Source organism: Rhinopithecus roxellana, chromosome 1 (genome assembly GCF_007565055.1).
Source record: "Rhinopithecus roxellana isolate Shanxi Qingling chromosome 1, ASM756505v1, whole genome shotgun sequence".
Classification (NCBI taxonomy): Eukaryota; Metazoa; Chordata; class Mammalia; order Primates; family Cercopithecidae; genus Rhinopithecus; species Rhinopithecus roxellana.
In genome coordinates this window covers 79621316-79641060 of record NC_044549.1, presented here as the reverse complement: position 1 = coordinate 79641060, position 19745 = coordinate 79621316, and the positions used below count along the sequence as shown (strand labels likewise).

The 19745-nt window shown below is 42.8% G+C and overlaps 1 protein-coding gene across 15 annotated transcripts in view; it reads right to left on the bottom strand.

Moving 5' to 3' along the window:
- SLMAP (sarcolemma associated protein) overlaps nucleotides 1–16133 on the bottom strand; it is a 182536-nt gene extending 166403 nt beyond the window's left edge. For 13 of the 15 annotated variants that reach the window (XM_030926736.1, XM_030926727.1, XM_030926772.1 and 10 more), the window contains exon 1: nucleotides 15540–15852. In XM_030926736.1, the coding sequence (XP_030782596.1) occupies nucleotides 15540–15737 (198 nt within the window). In that variant the 5' untranslated portion in view covers nucleotides 15738–15852. Of the gene's footprint in view, nucleotides 1–15539 lie in introns of all 15 variants that reach the window. The other 2 variants (XM_030926761.1, XM_030926781.1) reach the window with 1 other exon arrangement.
- Between the last annotated feature and the right edge of the window lie 3612 nt (nucleotides 16134–19745).

Below are 19745 nucleotides of genomic sequence, written 5' to 3'. Positions count from 1 at the left end.
ATTAAGTTCCCACAGCATATAGTACATGATGTGGCTTAGTGTCACAGTTTCCAAGAACCTATTGACGACACTGATGTTGAGGACTTACTTATCTCCACCGCCTACCTGAAATGCAGTCTAACTCAGGTTCAACTCTGTCATTTAGTCTAAACCATCTGGTGGTAATCCAGTAATAGGGCTCCTTAACATACAAACTCAACTTGGAGGAAACACTGGTCATTTTCTTGGATGCTGACATCTGAACCCCCTGGTTATTACTGGATAAATATCCAACTTGGTGGGAGGCAAAGCCTACCCCCTACTAAAAGCTGAAATGACACATGCTGTCATTTATAGCTTCCTTTGAAGCTAAGTCATGGTCATGTACCTAGGCTCAACCAAACATACAAGCTTAGCACTTTACATCAGGAGTTAGTGCCACAAAGAAACATGATGGTAGGCTGGGCGTGATGGCTCACACCTGTAATCCCAGCACTTCGGGAGGCCAAGGCAGGTGGATCACCTAAGGTTGGGAGTTTGAGACCAGCCTGACCAACATGGAGAAACCCTGTCTCTACCAAAAATACAAAATGAGCCAGGCGTGGTGGCGCATGCCTGTAATCTCAGCTACTCGAGAGGCTGAAGCAGGAGAATCAACTGAACCCAGGAAGCAAAGGTTGCAGTGGGCCAAGATCGTGCCATTGCACTCCAGCCTGGACAACAAGAGTGAAATTCTGTCTCAAAAAATAAATAAAAAATAAAAAAAAGAAACATGACGGTAGATTTCTCTGGTGGCAGAGCAGAAGCATCAGCACCCACTTTCCAGAAGCAGCAATAACAACAGTGCCAAAGGCATCATCCAGTATCAAATGTCAACATTTTAAGCTGAGGTATAAGTGCTGAAGGAATGTAGTAGCCATGTCTGCACAATGCCACTTCTGTGGCACGATTTTGGTTGTGACTCCAGCATCAGTTTCCAAACTGGATCCCAGCCTTTCAAGGATTCTGAAAACAACCCAATCCCCTTTCAATATACTGCTACTCTTCTTAAATCAGCTATCGACAATGTCTGTGGCATACAACTAAAACCTCAACTGATAAACTGTTCTTCCAGACTCAACTGCCTCCTGACTGTTCCTCTGGGGAATGCCTTTCAATACAGACCTTTATACACCAAGGACATATACACCAAGAACACCTGTTATTCTCTACCCTAAATCTTCAGGGTCCAATTCAAGTCCCCCTTACATGACAAACAAGCCTTCTCAATCTTGATCACATAGTGCCTTAATTCTTCCTTAATTCTTTATGGGAGTTAGCTTTAGCTTTCCAATTAAACTAGAAGCTTCTTGAAGACTGAAGTAACATTGTAATTTCACCACGCTCTATGGTGGCTGATAGAGCATTATAGGTTCATTTATATTTTTCCTAACTGACTGACTAGATTCTTGTAACTTACCCAACTCCTTTAATTTTGAATCTTCAAGTAAGGCGGACCAAGTATACTACTGATTTCATTGCTTTTAACAGAGAAACTATACAAACTTAGTAGAAGTGGATAACATGCATTAATTAACAGACGATTTCTTTAACATATTCAAAAAAATTTCACACATTCCAAAAAAAATTAATTGGTTTAGGGAACTCAAAAGATATATTCAAAGAAGAAAACTTTTTCAACAATGAAAAAGCATATTTACAGAAAATAAGGCCAGGTACAGTGGGTCACACCTATAATCCTGACAGTCTGGGAAGCCAAGGGTCGGGGGATCATTTGAGTTCTCAAGAGTTCAAGGTTGCAATTAGCTGTGACCACACTACTGTACTCCAGCCTGGGCAACAGAACAAGACCCTGTCTAAAAAAAAAAGAAGAAGAAAAAGGCCAGGTACAGTGGCTCATGCCTGTAATCCCAACACTTTGGGAAGGCAAGGCAGGGGGATTGCTTGAGCCCAGGAGTTTGAGACCAGCCTGGGCACCATGGCAAGATTCCATCTCTATAAAAAAGTTTAAAGCTAGCCAGGCATGGTGGCACACACCTGTGGTTCCAGATACTTGGGAGGCTGAGGAGGGGAGATAGCTTGAGCCTGGGCAGGGTGGGGTTGAGGCTGTAGTGAGCTGTGATCCACCACTGCACTCCAGCTTGGGTGACAGAGTAAGACTCTCTCTGTCTCTCTGTCGCTCTCGCGCTCTCTCTCTCTCTCTCTCTCTCTCTCTCACACACACACACACACACACACACAAAGGAGGAGGAGAAAGAGAAGGGAGGAGAGGAGAGGGGAGGAGAAGGGATGGGAGGGGAGGGAAGGGGAAGGGGAGGAGTTTGCATAAGTAATACAGGTTCAGCAACCCAAATCTGAAAATTTGAAATTTGAAATCTGAAATGTTCTGATGAGAATTTCCTTTGAGTACCATGTCAGTACTCAAAAAGTTCTGAATTTTGAAGCGAACTGATTACAGATTTTTGAATTAGGGATGGTCAACTGGTAAGTATAATGCAAATATTCCAAAATCCTAAAAAATCTGGAATCCAAAAACTGCTGATCTCAAGCATTTTTGATAAGGAATATTCAACTGGTATTACTATACAAACACACCAACCAAAAAAGAAAGAAAAATTCTAATAGCCACAAGCTATTGACTGCCTATCCTGTGCCAGGTGTTCTGCTAAGTGCTTTACAATTCTCATTAAATGTTTATAAAAGTCCCATGAAGTAAATGCCATTATTAGCCTCTTTTTACATATATGGAAAACTGAAAACACACAGACTCCCCAAGGTCACATATCTGGCAAGCAATGGAGCCAGGATTCCAACACCAGTAGTCCAACTCCAAAATCTTTAACTACACTGCCTCCCTTAAGGCATCTGCCTGCAGTGCTCGACTACCCCCAAAGAACTGATAGCAGCTCTATTTTCTTCCCCTCAATTTTGTCAACTTCTGGGTTTGCATTCCCAGAATACATCATTCTCTTTCAGGCTTTTCTGCCTTAAACATATGCTTCCAGCTAGAACGCACTGCTCTTTTTTATCCAGCTAGCAAAGCCCTACTCACTTTTCAAATAGTGGCCTAAAAACAACTTTCTCTGTGAAGCCCTCTTCTTTCCTCCCACATTTTCTGCCCCCAATCCTGGGGGAAGGAATACATCACTCTCTTAGCTCCCTGGAAACAATGATTCACAGATGCTACTATTGTTTGACTTATCTGTATCGTAATTGTATTTTTCCACGACTATGTACTGGACACCACACTGCACTGCAAGAATGAGACACTTAGATACTAAAGACTAAGAAAGCATAATGGCCCCAGTTCAAGTTCAGCTACAATTCAAATGAATACTTTCTTCTAATCAAACTAGTACTGTTCATTCTAACAATACTTTACTGCTTCTATGTATGTGCCTACATACATCAAAGATTCCTTGGTAAGTAAAATTAATCTTATGCTGAACTGATTGAGGTGCAGATTGAGACTTTTAAACTCTATCTTAACCATTTCTCTCAATTCTCAAATTAATACTCTGGCACTACAACTTCTCAAAAATATCAAAATTGTGCCTAGAAACAAATATTTCAAAATTGGAAACATACTATCTATATAATACATTTGTTAAAACAAAGGTCCGACCAAGAGTAAGACATTCACAATAAGGAAGTAGGGAGGAAAATTAAACTATGTGGTACTTCAAAAGCTGCTCTGTTAATCCTACCTACCTTGAATACTCACTCTCTTCTACTTTCTATACCCTAGGCTGCTTTCATTAAGCTATTACTTCATTTAACATTCCTTTTGGGCCTAGGTGTGGTAGCTCACCCTGTAATCCTAACACTTTGGGAGCCTGAGGTGGGAGGGTTGCTTGAGCCTAGGACTTTGAGACCAGCCGGGCAACATAGTGAGACCCTGTGTCTTAAAAAAAAAAAATACGGCTGGGCGCGGTGGCTCACGCCCGCAATCCCAGCACTATAGGGGGCCGAGGAGGGTGGATCATGAGGTCAGGAGATCGAGACTATCCTGGCTAATATGGTGAAACCCTGTCTCTACTAAAAATACAAAAAATTAGCTGCGCGCGCTGGCAGGCGCCTGTAGTCCCAGCTACTTGGGAGGCTGAGGCAGGAGAATGGCGTGAACCCGGGAGGCGGAGCTTGCAGTGAGCTGAGATCGCGCCACTGCACTCCAGCCTGGGTGACAGAGCGAGATTCCATCTCAAAAAAAAAAATAAATAAATAAATCATTTTTTGAGATCTAATTCAAACACCATACAATTGCCAATTTAAGTATACAATTTAGAGTTGTGCAACCATCGCCACAATCAATTTTACATTTTCATCATCCCAAAAAGGATTTGACCCATTTGGCAGTCATATCCTATACTAGTCAAGGTTCTAGAAAAACAGGACCGATCAAATGCATATTTATATAGAGAGATTTATTTAGTGGAATTGGCTCACGCAACTGGAGTTGGGGGTGCTGGCAAGTATGAAATCGGCAGAGCAGATCATTAGACTAGGGATTCAGGGAAGAGTTGTTGTGTAGTCTTGAGTCCAACAGCTTTGTGAGGGCAAAATTCCTAACTTGAGGGGGACCTCAGTCTTTTTTCTTAAGGCCTTCAACTGATTAGAGAGGCCCAGCCACATTATGGAGGGTAATATACTTTACTCAAAGTCTAATGGTATAAATGTTAGTCACATCTAAGAAATATTTTCACAGCAATATCAGATTGGTGTTTGACCAAAAATTGGTCAAGTGAAAAACTGATACCACAGCCTAGTCACTCTGACATAAAATTAACCATCACATTCCTAATTACCCTTAGCCCCTAGAAACCACCAATCTTTGTTTCTATGAATTTACCTATTCTACACATTTCATATAAATAGTTGCCCAGGCTGAACTTGAACTCCTGGCCTCAAGCAATTCTCCTGCCTCAGCCTCCCAAAGTGCTAGGATTACAGGTGTGAGCCACCACACCCAGCCTGCTTGACTTTTTATGAGAATGTATTCCTGTTATTTGTATAAGTAAAAAATAAGAAAAGCTTGAAAGTCTATATTGGAAAGTCATTTCTGCTTGGCTCATCTAGAATAAGTCAGTAGTTATATATATAAATAAAAGTGTAAGTCTGAAAGTATTGAGAAAATCTTAACATACAGTTTCTACATGCTTAAATTTAAAATTCAACCCAAATTGTATATTTGACAAAAATACAATACTAATCACCAAACACATCCGTATTTTCAAGTGCCTATATAAGCTTTCCTTTTTTTCTTTACATTTGTCAGCTACTCTCTTATAAAGTATGAAAAATATACATGGCCAAAGAAGCTTTTCCAAGGCTGTTGCATTCATTTGCATATATACCCAAAGCCAAATCAGTTTGCCTGAATGCAAGCCCAAGAAACAATATTTTATTGCGAGGAGTAGTAGAGGTAAGTTTTAAAAAATATTAGCTGACTCAGAGAAATAATTAACTTGAGTTATTTCAGTCTCTGAAAGTCTGTAATATGACAAGTTTTGGTTATACATCAAAAAGCAATAGCTTAGATTACCTTTCAAGAGAGCAAGCAAGAGCAAAAGACAGATTTTCATAATAATTGCGTCAGTTCCTAAGAAGATAGTTCAGAATAAATGTCTAATAGTTGGCTTTTATTTCAGGAGGGAAAAAGCTCCCATAGTTACTATTAGACGATCTTGTACAAATAACCTCTAAACATCAAACTCTTTTTGGACAAAAGGGACTGCAAAACAGACTGCAGCTGTTTTACTTAACTTCTAAGAATATTATATAGACCAAATGAAACAAGAAAGCACTCTGATTATTTTAAAACTTTTAAAAATTATTTTGTGTGAAAAGGTAATAGTTCATATATATAACTTAATATCATCAATCACAAGATTATCTACAATCCAAAAACACTTAGCAAAATGTTTTGCAAACTGCAAGTTCTCAATAAATAATGACTTATACGAAGACTACATATTGATAATTGAGTCCATGATCTCCAATTAAGAACTAACTTGAATGACTTTTTGCCCTCGAACACTGCACAGGTTTGCAGAAATACAGACGGCTCCATTGTTCACATTTCGCTCATTCAAACATGTATATAGTGCCTATTCTCTTGTTCTCAAGAGTTCACATCTGATGGGACAATAGTACATTTGCATCACAGTTATTTTGTTGTTTATGTCCCATAATGAAATTATATACAGGCCGGGTACAGTGGCTCACACTTGTAATCTCAGCACTTTGGGAGGCTGAGGCAGGTGGATTGCTTGAGGCCAGGAGTTCGAGATTAGCCTGGGTAACATGGTGAAACTCTGTCTCTACTAAAAATACAAAAATAAGCCAGGTGTGGTGGCAGGTGCCTGTAATCCCAGCTACTTGGGAGGCTGAGGCAGGAGAACTGCTTGAACCCACGAGGTGGAAGCTGCAGTAAGCCAAGATGGCACCACTACACTGGGTGACCCTGTCTCAAAAATAAAAAATTTAAAAATTTTAAAAGAAAAGGAAATAAAGAAATTATACACAAAGTTAAATGGAAGTACAGAGGAAGAAGCAATTAACTCTTCAGTTAAAGGGAGTCAGGGACGGTTTCACATTGGAACTGAGCCTTAAGGGATGATGAGAAGAGGTCATTCTAGAAGACAAAAGAGCAAAAAAAGGCACTTGTTCTAGGAACAGTGAACACTGTCATACAGCTAGTACACAAAGTTTGGGGTGAAGAAAAAAAACAGTAATAAAAGAGAGAGCTGGAAAAAAAGAAAATACGATATAGATTTTAATGGTAAAAATTAATGAGACAACGTCAAAGATTTTTAAGCAAAGGTGTAAACTATTTATCTATCTATAGAGTGGCAGTAAAAGAAGCATTTACCCGACAAGAGGAAAGAGTCTGGACTGTAAACTTAGAATGTTTCAGCCGCTAATAAATGCTATCATTTTTCTTGATTCAAGTAACTATCAAGTAACTGACATACATTAAGAGTTAACATCACAATCTTTTCACTTAAAACTCTAAATGACATTCTCTTCCCTACTTACCAAAAAGAATAAATACTAAGCTCTAGCAGAAATATCACTTAAGAAAACCCAACAGGCCGGGCGCGGTGGCTCAAGCCTGTAATCCCAGCACTTTGGGAGGCCGAGACGGGCGGATCACGAGGTCAGGAGATCGAGACCATCCTGGCTAACATGGTGAAACCCCGTCTCTACTAAAAAATACAAAAAACTAGCCGGGCGAGGTGGCGGGCGCCTGTAGTCCCAGCTACCTGGGAGGCTGAGGCAGGAGAATGGCGTAACCCGGGAGGCGGAGCTTGCAGTGAGCTGAGATCCGGCCACTGCACTCCAGCCCGGGCGACAGAGCGAGACTCCGTCTCAAAAAAAAAAAAAAAAAAAAAAAAAAAAAAAAAAAAAAAAAAGAAAACCCAACAGCTAGGCTGGGCGCAGTGGCTCATGCCTGTAATCCCAGCACTTTGGGAGGTCGAGGCAGGGGGATCACGAGGTCAGAAGTTCGAGACCAGCCTGACCAACATAGTGAAATCCCATCTCTACTAAAAATACAAAAAAAAAAAAAAAAAAAAAAATTAGCAGGGCGTGGTGGCGGGTGCCTATAGTCCCAGCTACTCAGGAGGCTGACGCAGGAGAATGGCGTGAACCTGGGAGGCGGAGCTTACAGCAAGCCAAGATGGCACCACTGCACTCCAGCCTGGGCAACACAGTGAGACTCCGTCTCAAAAAAAAACCCAGAAAACCAGACAGGAGCCTAAAAGGGCAAAGAGTGAATTTAACCTAAGGAGTAATGTCAAAGAACTAACTGGGGAAAAAAAAATGCTTTAAGTATATACACCATCAATATTTTTAACAACTTGAAATCACAGATAAAATATGTTATCAATTTCCCACTAGTATGAAAAGTAATATAGAAGGAAATGAACACGTGCTTTAAATATACAATCTGGCTTTCTATACATGTTCACATTACGTGTCTTAAATACAACTTGTCAAGTAAAAGACTTTCTCACAAACACCAGCACCCCTTAATGACCTTTATACTTCTGTCAACAAGAAACTTCTGTTAAAATGAACATACAAACAAACAAAAAGTAAAAGAATGTATGACCTGCCATTCTCCCAAAAGCTGAGGCTAGGATCTTTGTGGTCATGCTTAGATGTGTGGAGGAGAAAAGAAGAAACAATCTTGGTGGTCAAATTCAGCAGACTCTTCACAATGACTTCCTTGCAATGTCCTTGGAACATGCCATATATCATCCCTGCTTCTTCCTCCCACCCAAAACTCCTTTCCCAGACTGACTCTAACTACAATCTATCCCCTAACCCCACTTCCTTTTTTTTAAGATGGGTCTCACTATGTCACCCAGGCTAGAGTAATCATAGTGCACTATATAGCCTTGAACTCCTGGCCTAAGTGATCCTCCTGTCTCATCCTCCCAAGTAGGTGGGGCTACAGACCTGATGCACCCCTGGCAAATACAAATTTTTGAACTTTTTTTTTTCTTTTAGAGACAAATTATTGCTATGATGCCCAGGCTGGAGTGCAGTAGATTTTCACAGGTGCAATTTGGGCATACTACAGCCTCAAACTCCTGGCCTCAAGCAATCTTCCAGACTCAGCCTCCCAAGTAGCTGAGATTACAGGCATTTGCCACTGTTTCTGGCCATTCTTCCTCTTTTTAAAAGTCCTAAGGTCTAGTTTAAATTGCATTCTTCCATGAAACTGTTTCATCCATTAAACTTTCCCTAAAATCTTCAGTTCACATAGGACCTTGCTCTTTGCCGAAGTCCTAATGTGCAAGTTAATTTAATATTCTTATCTTTTTTTCTTTTCTGGCATTTAATCATTTTCATTCCTACTGTTAACCTGGTCTATGCCTTCACATCATATCTAAAGTGTTACAAAGCCTTAGAATAGCACAGTGGCTATGAGCTTGAGTTTAAATCTCAATTCTACCATTTAATAGCTTTGTGAACTTGACCAAGATCTCTCCGTGCCTCGATCTTCCCTCAGGTTAATGTGGAAAAAACAAGCACCTCAAAGAGTTACTCCAGGATTAAGTTAACATGTAAAGCACTTAGAACAGGGCCCAGTATAGTTAGTTAAGCTGTTACCCATTTTTCCTTGTTCCAGGCAACTCTACATACTGCTATTGTATCACTATTGTATCACTCTTTCTTTTTTTTTTTTTTTTTTTGAGAGGGAGTCTCGCTCTGTTGCCCAGGCTGGAGTGCAAAGATGCAATCTCTGCTCACTGCAACCTCTCCTTCCTGGGTTCAAGTGATTATCCTGCCTCAGCCTCCCAAGTAGCTGGGATTACAGGTTCATGCCACCACACTTGGCTAGTTTTTGTATTTTTAGTAAAGATGGGGTTTCACCATGTTGGCCAGGCTGGTCTCAAACTCCTGACCTCAGGTGATCCATCCACCTCGGTCTCCCAAAGTGCTGGGATTACAGGCGTGGGCCACTGCACCAGGCCCACTCTTTCTTAAATAGGGGTTTGGTATGTCAGTGCTCTGCTCAGAACTCTCCTAGGCATTCCATAACCCAAGGGTCCACATCCTTAGCTTGGTAAGCAAGGCACTTCACAACCTGGCACCATACTATCTAGTCAGCTTCATTTATTCAACAACTACTTTATACAAGATAGTAGGAAAACATTCCTGTCTTCTAGAGTGTGAAAATTAATTACAAAGACAAGGTACAAATAAGAACATCACACAGAATAGATGTTCACCCTTGGCTACTCTTCAAAGAACTCTCTAATCCAACAAAGTGAGTTTCCTCAGCATTTGGAAAATGCAAAGCTCGTTCAAAATTATCTGCTTTTGTTTTATTCCATCCTCATCCCCACAAAAAAATAAAAACAACAACAAAAACACCTTTTCTTATCTACCCACCCCTAATTTTAAAGTCAAATGTCATCACTCTTTTGCCATTGAAACTTATATAATATCACCTATCTCAACTATTTTCAAAGTGCACAGTCACCTTCTCTATCCAGTGTAAAAGTTCCTAAAAAGAAGAAAAAATTCTTACCAGTTTGTGTCATTTTCTCCCCCTTTACCACTATGTCCTTCACTCAAACAAATCATGATAGAACAGGTGCTCAAACAGATACACTAGACCAGGCGCGGTGGCTCACACCTGTAATCCTAACACTTTGGGAGGCCGAGGCAAGTGGATTGCCTAAGCTCAGGAGTTTGAGACCAGCTTATGCAACATGGTGAAACTCCATCTCTACTAAAATACAAAAAAGTCGCTGGGCATGGTGGTGTGTGCCTATAATCCCAGCTACTCAGGAGGCTGAGACAGGAGAACTGCTTGAACCCAGGAGGCAGAGGTTGCAGTGAGCCGAGATCACACCATTGCACTCCAGCCTGAGTGACAGAGCGAGACTCCATCTCAAAAAAAAAAAAAAAAATGCACTAAGTTTAAATTAAAAGTGAGACTAGAAGTAGACAACTACTACCACCAGTAAGTAAACTTCAGTGAGACTGGAACTAGACTGCTATGTCAACCACTAGCATTTCACCAATACCCCAAAGCCTCAAATCAAATAGGGCCATCCAAATCACAAGAGAAGAGTCCACTCACTATCCCTTCTATGTAACCACTATATGGGTAGATTTGCTTGCTCAATGGTGCCTTGAATCAACAGAGGGATTGATAACCATTCTAGGCTGGGCACCATGGCTCAGGCTTGTAATCCTAGCACTTTGGGAGGCCGAGGCGGGCGGATCACCTGAGGTCAGGAGTTCAAGACCAGCATAGCCAAATGGTGAAACCCTGTCTCTACTAAAAATACAAAAAATTAGCCAGGCATGGTGGCTCATGCCTGTAATCCCAGCTACGCGGGAAGTTGAGGCAGGAGAATCACTTGAACACAGGAGGGAGAGGTCGTAGTGAGCCGAGATTGCGCCACTGCACTCCAGCCTGGGAGACAGGGCAAGACTCCGACTCAAAAAAAAAAAAAAAAAAAAAATCATTCTATTATCTGCCATCTAATTTGAAAAGCGTGACTTCCAAAAAGGATGGAGGATAATACATAGGGCCAGCATCCAAGCAAGGCAATATCCAACTGCTACATTACTGAGAAGATGATTTGGGAAAGATTATGAAACTCTGCTTTGTGCCAAACCTGTCACCCTTCAACATGCAGATTTAAGTATTATACAATAAGATATTCCATGAGCTTAGCATTAAAAAGTGTCACTTAGATTTCCACCTGCCTACATTTTGCAGATATTCTAAAATGAACATGTATCATTTGAATAATCATAAAGTTTCAAGTGTTTATTATTTCTTCCAACTTTTTTGTTTTTGTTTTTGTTTTTGAGATGGAGTCTCGCTCTGTCACCCAGACTGGAGTGCAGTGGCGCGATCTCAGCTCACTGCAACCTCCACCTCCCGGGTTCAAGCAATTCTCCTGCCTCAGCCTCACCAAGTAGCTGGGATTACAGGCACATGCCACCACGCCCAGCTAATTTTTTGTATTTTTCATAGAGACGGGATTTCACCCTGTTAGCCAGGATGATCTCAATCTCCTAACCTCGTGATTCGTCCGCCTCAGCCACCCCAAGTGCTGGATTACAGGCATGAGCCACCATGCCCGACCTATTTCTTCCAACTTTTAAAGAGCCTCCCATAATGGACAATGCAGAATGCAACAGTCACCACAAAGTGAAAGTCATCCAAAGCACATATTACCCCAATTTTCGACCTCCCAGGTAAATTGCCAATTTGCACAAAGTTATCAACTACATCAGTTTCAATTTTAAAAATTTCATCTGGCCAAGCGCAGTGGCTCATGCCTGTAATCCTAGCACTTTGGGAGGCCGAGGCAAGTGGATCACCTGGGGTCAGGAGTTTGAGACCAGCCTGGCCAACAGGGTGAAACCCTGTCTCCACTAAAAACACAAAAATTAGCTGGGCCTGGTGATGAATGCCTGTAATCCCAGCTACCTGAGAAGCTGAGGCAGGAGAATCCCTTGAATCCAGAAGGCATAGGTTGCAATAAGTCGAGACTGCACCACTGCACTCCAGCCTGGGCAACAGAGCCACATATCAAAAAAAAAAAAAAAAAAAAAAAAAAAAAATTTCTTCTATGTATGCTAACACATTAAAGAAAATAATTTCTCATTACCTTCCTAAGACTCCATAGCACTATAGCAAATTGCAAAGTGTTGTCTAAATAGTTCCCTCTTCCCCACTAAACACCCTCTCTGGTAAGTACTGGGTGCTTAGTAAGAGCCAGGGACAGGGTGCTAAGTGATTTATATAATTACCTCAATTCTCAAACCAATAAGAGGTACCATTATCATCCCCAGATGTTTTGGGGGGGGGGGGAAACCTGGCTGGGCGCAGTGGCTCATACCTATAATCCCAGCACTTTGGGAGGCCAAGGTGGGTGGATCACCTGAGGCTGGGAGTTCAAGACCAGCCTGACCAACATGGAGAAACCCTGTTTCTACTAAAAATACAAAATTAGCCAGGCGTGGTGGCACATGCCTGTAATCCCAACTACTCAGGAAGCTGAGGCAGAAGAATCACTTGAACCCAGGAGAGAGAGGTTGTAGTGAGTCAAGATCACACCATTGCACTCCAGCCTGGGCAACAAGAGCAAAACTCCTTGCCTGAAGGGATTCTTTTTTTTTTTTTTTTTTTTTAAGAGACAGGGTCTTGCTTTAATGCCCAGGCTGGAGTGCAGTGGCATAATCACAGTACTGAAACCTCAAATTTCTGGGCTGAAGCAACCCTCATGCCTCGGCATCCCGAGTAGCTGGGACTACAGACAATGCAAATTTCATAAAAGAACTATTTGGTCACGCTGTGGGTTTTCTTTGGAACTGTGTCCCTCACAGTGTCTGGCACATAATAGATGTTCAATTAAAACCTACTATCTGTCCAAACCAAAACTTTAAATAGTTAATTCCTAAAGCAATTCAATGACATGGTAAGATCTGACAGAGTATCTGCTGTAACTAGATTAAGTGGTATAATAATCAATAATTACATCTATATCTAAAGTAGTGGTCTCATAGCCTGCGTGTTATTTTAGCTAATAAAGCAGAAGGGGGAAAAAAGTGAAAATGGTAGAAATAAGCCATATCTACCCTTCAAAGATAAGTTTTTCTGACGAACAAATTTCATGGCCAGGCACGTTGGCCGCACTTTGGGAGGCCGAGGAGGGTGGATCCCTTGAGGTCAGGCATTCAAGACCACCCTGGCCAACATGGTGAAACCCAGTATCTACTAAGAATATAAAAATTAGCTGGGCATGGTGGTACGTGCCTGCAATTCTAGCTACTCAGGAGGCTAAGACACAAGAATCGCTTGAACCCAGGAGGCAGAGGTTGCAGTGAGCTGAGGCTGCGCTATTGCACTCTAGCCTGAGTAACAGAGCAAGACTCCATCTTAAAAAAAAAAAAAAAAAAAAAAAAAAAAAACAACTATTAACATGTCATCTCAATTCCTGAAACAGTCACTATTGATCTATTCTTAGTTATCTCAAAATAACCTATTGTGAGAGTTTTATTACGGCCATGGAAAGCACTGTGCATGAAATCAGTATTTTTCAAATAAGTAAAACAAAAAATGAGCATTCCCTTTGAGTGTTTAACCAAAGTGCATTTGCAGAGTATGTACCCTGAGCAAACCTGTTGTCTAATTAGTTTAGACCTGTTGCCCAAGAACGTAAAATGGCAAAAATGTAAAAGCTGGTTGAGTTAAGGCACTACTTAGTAGTAAACTGATACTTAAATTCAACTGCTGGAAAAATGAGCTCTATGAATATTCATTTTAAAGAATTATGAGGGCCAGGTGCAGTGGCTCACGCCTGTAATCCCAGCACTTTGGGAAGCTGAGGCAGGCAGATCAACTGAGGTCAGGAGTTCGAGACTGCCTGGCCAACATGGTGAAACGCTGTCTCTACTAAAAATACAAAAGTAGCCGGGCGTGGTGGCGCGTGCCTGTAATCCCAGTTACTTGGGAGGCTGAGGCAGGAGAATCACTTGAACCTGGGAGGCAGAGGTTGCAGTGAGCTGAGATAGCACCACTGCACGCCAGCCTGGGTGACAAGAGCAAAAATCTGTCTCAAAAAAAAAAAAAAAGGATTACGAGTAATCTACATAGTATTTTAGGCACCCTAAGTTCAGCTTGGGGGTAGGCAGGAAGGGTCTGCTCCACAGGTAAATGACGATCTGGTGTTATACAGAAAAGTTAACATATTCTTCAGTTCTCATCCTACACTCCTACACGTAGAATAAAGTATAGATATTATGCAGCACACAGCACTTGGACAATCTTTTCCTCCTTTCTTCAAAAAATAATTTACAAAATAATTCCTTAAATCAGTAGCTGCCGAAGTATCATTTTTTTCTCTTCCTTTTAAGGCTCAAGTTTCTTTCATTTCAAAACATATTCTTGAAGACTTAAGTTCTTCCTTTAAGAAAGATTTAATTATTTAACTCAGAAAGAAGGGGCAAAAAGTCAGGAGGTGAAACCTGAGACAGTCCTATTAGTCTTACATAACTTAAAGTTGGAACTGATTCAGTAGCTCAGCTAAAAACCTGAGGTTTAGGCACAAAGATGAGCTCTTTAGTATACTATCCATAAACATAAATAAATAGTTTTTAAAAATGGAAAGGATCTTAATTTCTTTCATTTCTTAAAATAAAAGCACATACATGTATAGAATTTACGATACTAACATAAAAATACTAAACTGATTACGCTTAAAATGAAAAGCACTGAATTCATCGCATCACATTTAAGTAATGCTATAATTGACAGAATAGGGTATAATTTCAGAAAATAAATTTATTTCCTAACACAAACTTTTGAATAGCACCTCTGTAAGAATGCACTAAGTACTTAATAAGTGCTGCAGGGAACATCAAAAAGTGATTTTCAAACGCAGTATGTGTATGTTCTCCAACTTGTAAAAAATACTCTGAAAATATATAAAGTTACAGTTGTTCATGCTTAATTAAATTAGCTTTGATTATTGCAAATTATTCCTTCAAGAGCAAGTATGTATCAAACCTCTCAAAAATCTTAGGTTTATACAAGCAATTGTCCTTACTAGAAAGGTCCTGATCTGAACTCACCTAAAGCTATGTGTTAACTACATTTCACTACTAAGACACTTGAGCCCCGGGATAATAATGGCCACGGATTCCCCGAATTGCTCTGACAACTCCTGCTTGCTTAATAAAGCGCTGAACTGTGAATTCACCTTTCCAAGCAGACTGAAAGCAAGACGCCAAGTTTCACTATCTAGTTTGGTATTTCACTGGGAATGACCACGTTATCAAGATGCCATAGACTTCCTGAGGTTTTTAATTACAATACCTTCTCTGTTTTCCATTCAACCACCTCAATCAAATTTCCACTAGAACCAGGCACACAAACAGTTTTTTCGTGGCTTTGCGCAAAGCCTCCTCTGGATGCAACCCTGGGATCCTGCATACATTAAGCCTCTCAGGGAGGGCAAAGGAGGGGAAACAAGTTTGTTAAACAATGCCGCTGGACAATGTGGTGACATTACCTTGCCCGTCTTGTGATCAAACCAGACGAGAGCGTGGTTCCTTGACAGCACTTTGCAATCAAAAGTGGCATTATTCTGCGCTGGTCGACAGCGGGCCACTGAGCGGCCGATTTTGATGGGCTCGTCCAGGTAGACATGACGCTCCTGAAACGGGTGCGAGTTCGGGCGGCAAGTGAAGATGGCCAAGGCTGACGGCATCGAGGATAGACTGGGGGTGGCTCTCCTACCAGGAACAAAGAGGAGTTCCTCCGGATCCGGACTGCCCTTCACAAGCCTATCCCCCTATCCCACCCAAAATTTTAAATTAACACAAACTGCACATTGTCTAAGCATAACCAGTGAACATCAACTCTTCACTTGGGTGGGAAGACAAGCCAGCGCAAGCCCCATCACCTCCTTTAAAACCCAGCAGCGCCCTAATCACAAAAAGTCCCCAACTGGCGGCTTTCAGTCCATCTTCTTCTCTGGGAAGAAATGGCTCAAACATCGGGCAGCTTCCGCCAAGAAAACTCCTGGAACACAGTTTGGGGACTGGAGGTATCCAAGCAGATGAGTCACACGCCAATTCTTGCGTTTGGTTTGAGATCGCGGCCGCTTTTCCCCCTCGGTGGCGGAAACGTTGCAGCACTGCAGCATGAAGGAAGGGTCGGTTCGGCGCGGCCAGGAAAGTCCTTTTGGGCCGAAGGAAGGTGTGGCCGGGCACCTCTGGGCAGTCACCGCCCGTCCTCGCCTGCAATGTAGAGGCTCTAGACGGCCGGCGGGAAAGTCTGCATCGCCCCTGCTGCGCGGAGGCCGCCCCGGGAAGGGGGACGCGGTCCCCGGCCTCGCACGATCCGAGGCAGCGGTGGCTGAGGTCCTCCGCGCGAGGCGTGGAGGCCGGCGGGGCGCGGGCAGTAGCCGAGTCGGGACTCCCGGGCACCTGGCGAGCGTCCCCGCGACCAGGGCGGGGACCCGGCTCCGCAGGCCGGTGCTGATCGAGCGAGGCGCGACACCGGGAGGCGCGGGTTCCCAGGCGGCAGGAAGTTGGTCCCCGGACGCCTGGGCTCCTGTCCGCCGCTCAGCACATGGGCCGCCTCCCCTCAGGGTCGCCCCCGCGAGGGTCGCATCTCAGGGACGGCAGCCGCAGCTCCCGGCGGACGAGAAGGTGGGGGAGGGAGACTGGCCCGGAGGTTGGGGAGAGGCCTGGAGGCCCCGGGCTGGGTCCGCCGCAGCCTCCACCGATCGCGGCCGATGGGGCAAGCTCAAGCTGCGCCCGACGAGGCAGGAAACTTTCCGACCTGGTGGGGAAAACATCAAAACAAACGGCCGTCAGGCGCCTCAGCCCGCCAGCCTCAGCCCTCGGCTCCTCCAGCCAGACCCCCGCCAGCCCCCACCGCTAGACACGACCTCCGCCGACCTCTCCGCAAGGAGGCTGCGAAGATTTGGAGCCAGGACGCCACGACGGGTGCTACCTCCCTAGCCGCCACCGCCGCCTCAGCTTACCTTGCCAGCTTCGGCCGCCATAGTGACTCTGACTGAAACCTACCCGGTGCACCGCCACGGGAACGCGCACCCTTCAAGGGCCCTCCTACCCCCTCTCCCGCGCCGTAGTCCAGGAATGTCACGTGAACGAAGCCACGGAAGCCGTGTTGGTAGAGGGCAGAAAAAAGGGCAAGCTAATTTTTAACGGGCCTCCAGGCGCCATCTTAGTTAAGGGCTGGAAGCTTCAAACCTCGGAACAACCTTAACGCCCATTTTGGTTAAGGGAAAGAACAATTTGCGCGGTAGAAGGTTTTCTAAACAAACAATGCCACTTCCTTATTTTATCCACTTAGCAGGGAGGTGCCAACTTTTACTAAATTTTATTCTCTTTAATTCTCGATGAAGATACTACCGAGCAAAAGAATAGACCCAGCCAAAGGAGATGGTCATTAGCAGCCATCTTAGCTGTGGGCAACACAGTCACCCGCAGCTATCTTAAGTGTGAACAGTCAAATTCCCTCAAGTCTTAGGATTTGTGCACCTAACAGAAGGACCATCCTCCCCTCTGCTAAATTCGTTGTGTTTCTTCCCGGAAAAACAAAAAAATCTTAGTTCCCGCATTCCGTTTCGAATGACAGTCCTCACTGAACCTGTTATGTGCCCCAGGACTCCTGCGCGGATTTTTCCGCAGAAGGAGAGTTCAGAAAGTTTAAAATCATGTTTCTTCCAAAGAGAGATTGAACAATTTCCAAAGTGAAAAAAGAGGGTATTTCCCCCACTTACAATATCAAGATGAGGAGTCATTGGTCTAAAGAACAAAGATTTTGCAAGAGCTAAATGAAAACGTCAAGAAAAAATAGTGAGAAGGAGTCTTACTCATTTAGATTCAAAGGTGACTTCATTCTTCAGATTCCTGCAATAACAGGCTCCACCACAGTGTGACCTTAAGCAAGTTTCTAAACTTTTTCAAGCCTCTTTTTTCTCATGGATGACATGTTAATAATAGTTAATTCATTGGTGTGAATTATTCTTGGTGTGGTGAGACTTCAAAGTGTTAATCCATGTTGTTCAATAAAGAGTAGCAATTACGCCGGGCGCAGTGGCTCACGCCTGTAATCCCAGCACTTTGGGGGACCGAGGCAGGTGGATCACCTGAGGTTGGGAGTTGGAGACCATCCTGACCAACATGGAGAAACCCCGTCTCTACTAAAAATACGTAATTAGCCGAGTGTGGTGGTGCATGCCTGTAATCCCAGCTACTCGGGAGGCTGAGGCAGGAGAATCGCTTGAACCTGGGAGGCGGAGGTTGCAGTGAGCCAACATCGTGCCATTGCAGTCCAGCCTGGGCAACAAGAGTGAAACTCTGTCTCTCCGAAAAAAAAAAAAAAAAAAAAAGTAGCAATTATTAATTTCAATACTTATATATAGACAGTTTGGCTGTGTCCTAGGTTTTTGCTGGGCCCTGGGGGCACGTAAGTGAACCAAACTTCAATTCCTGCCTTCTGAGAGCATAACGGTATTGTGGGTTAGAGATGGGGGTAGAGAGTGACAAACATAAAATTGATGTAATCAGGGCTAAGATAGAGGCAGGCACTAGCTGCCTAAGGGGTCAGGGATGGTCTGGGAGAAGTGACTGAACTGAATGAAGGAAGATAGGAAAACCACAATAAATATGGTATTCGCTGAATGATTTCATGAATTTCCACGAACACGGATAGCAAGGAAAGGAAGGAGCCTACTTGAAACAGTGCACCAATGTGCCGGCACGTAATAGTGGATAAATAAGTATTTGGTGCATGAATGAAAATTACATACTGTTACTCATTATTAGAGGATAAAGTAGGCAGGGCACAAAGTGAGTCTGGAAAGAAGAGGCACTATATTATCAAGACGTTATATTCGTTTCTCAGGCTCTTCATCAATTCAACAAATATGTGTCAAGCTATTACTGTGTTCCAGATATGCTATTCAAAATAAGGATATGTTGGAAAGCTTTCTTATGAGAGGATGAAAAGTTTCCACTTCTGGTAACTTGTAGGCTGTTATGGAATAAAATAAGATAGGACCCTCCACAGATCCCTAATGAGTTTTTTTTCATGAATAGCAAGTCATTTATGCATTCTTTCATACATTCATTATATAAATGTTTAATAGAACATCTACTGCAAAATAGATATTTTGAAAGGTCCTGGAAATACAATAATGAAGAAACAAAAGGACTCCCTCAAGTTGCTCCATTTAGATGATGACAGAGAAAGATCCTTACTGTAATGGAGTATGTCAAGAGTAATGGAAGCATGGCAGAGTAGTTTAAACTGAAACTTGAAAGGAGTAGGCCAGCTAGTCTGATGCTATTGGGATAAAGAAAGTTTAAGCCAAGAAACAATCCCAACAAAAGTCCAGAGACTTGAGAGAACAGGACTTTAAGGGAACTGCAAGTAGGTTTGTATCACCAGAGTGTAAGAGATAAGGGAAAGCAGGAGGAGGAAGAGTGACACAAGTGTGGTTTCAGTTGCTGAAGGACTTGTAGGCAATGTCCCAGACTTCAGAACATTTCCATCTTCCTCCTAGAAGGTCAAAGAGAAGTAATGAAAGTCAAGGTGTTGGAATCAGACATGGCATACTTAAATGGTAAATTATTAGCTTCTGTAAATGTCAGCTTCCTTATTTGAAAAAAAGCATATATCTACTGCATTTGACTAGACTTTTCTTTTTTTTTTTTTGAAGGCTGGTGGGGGAGGTAGA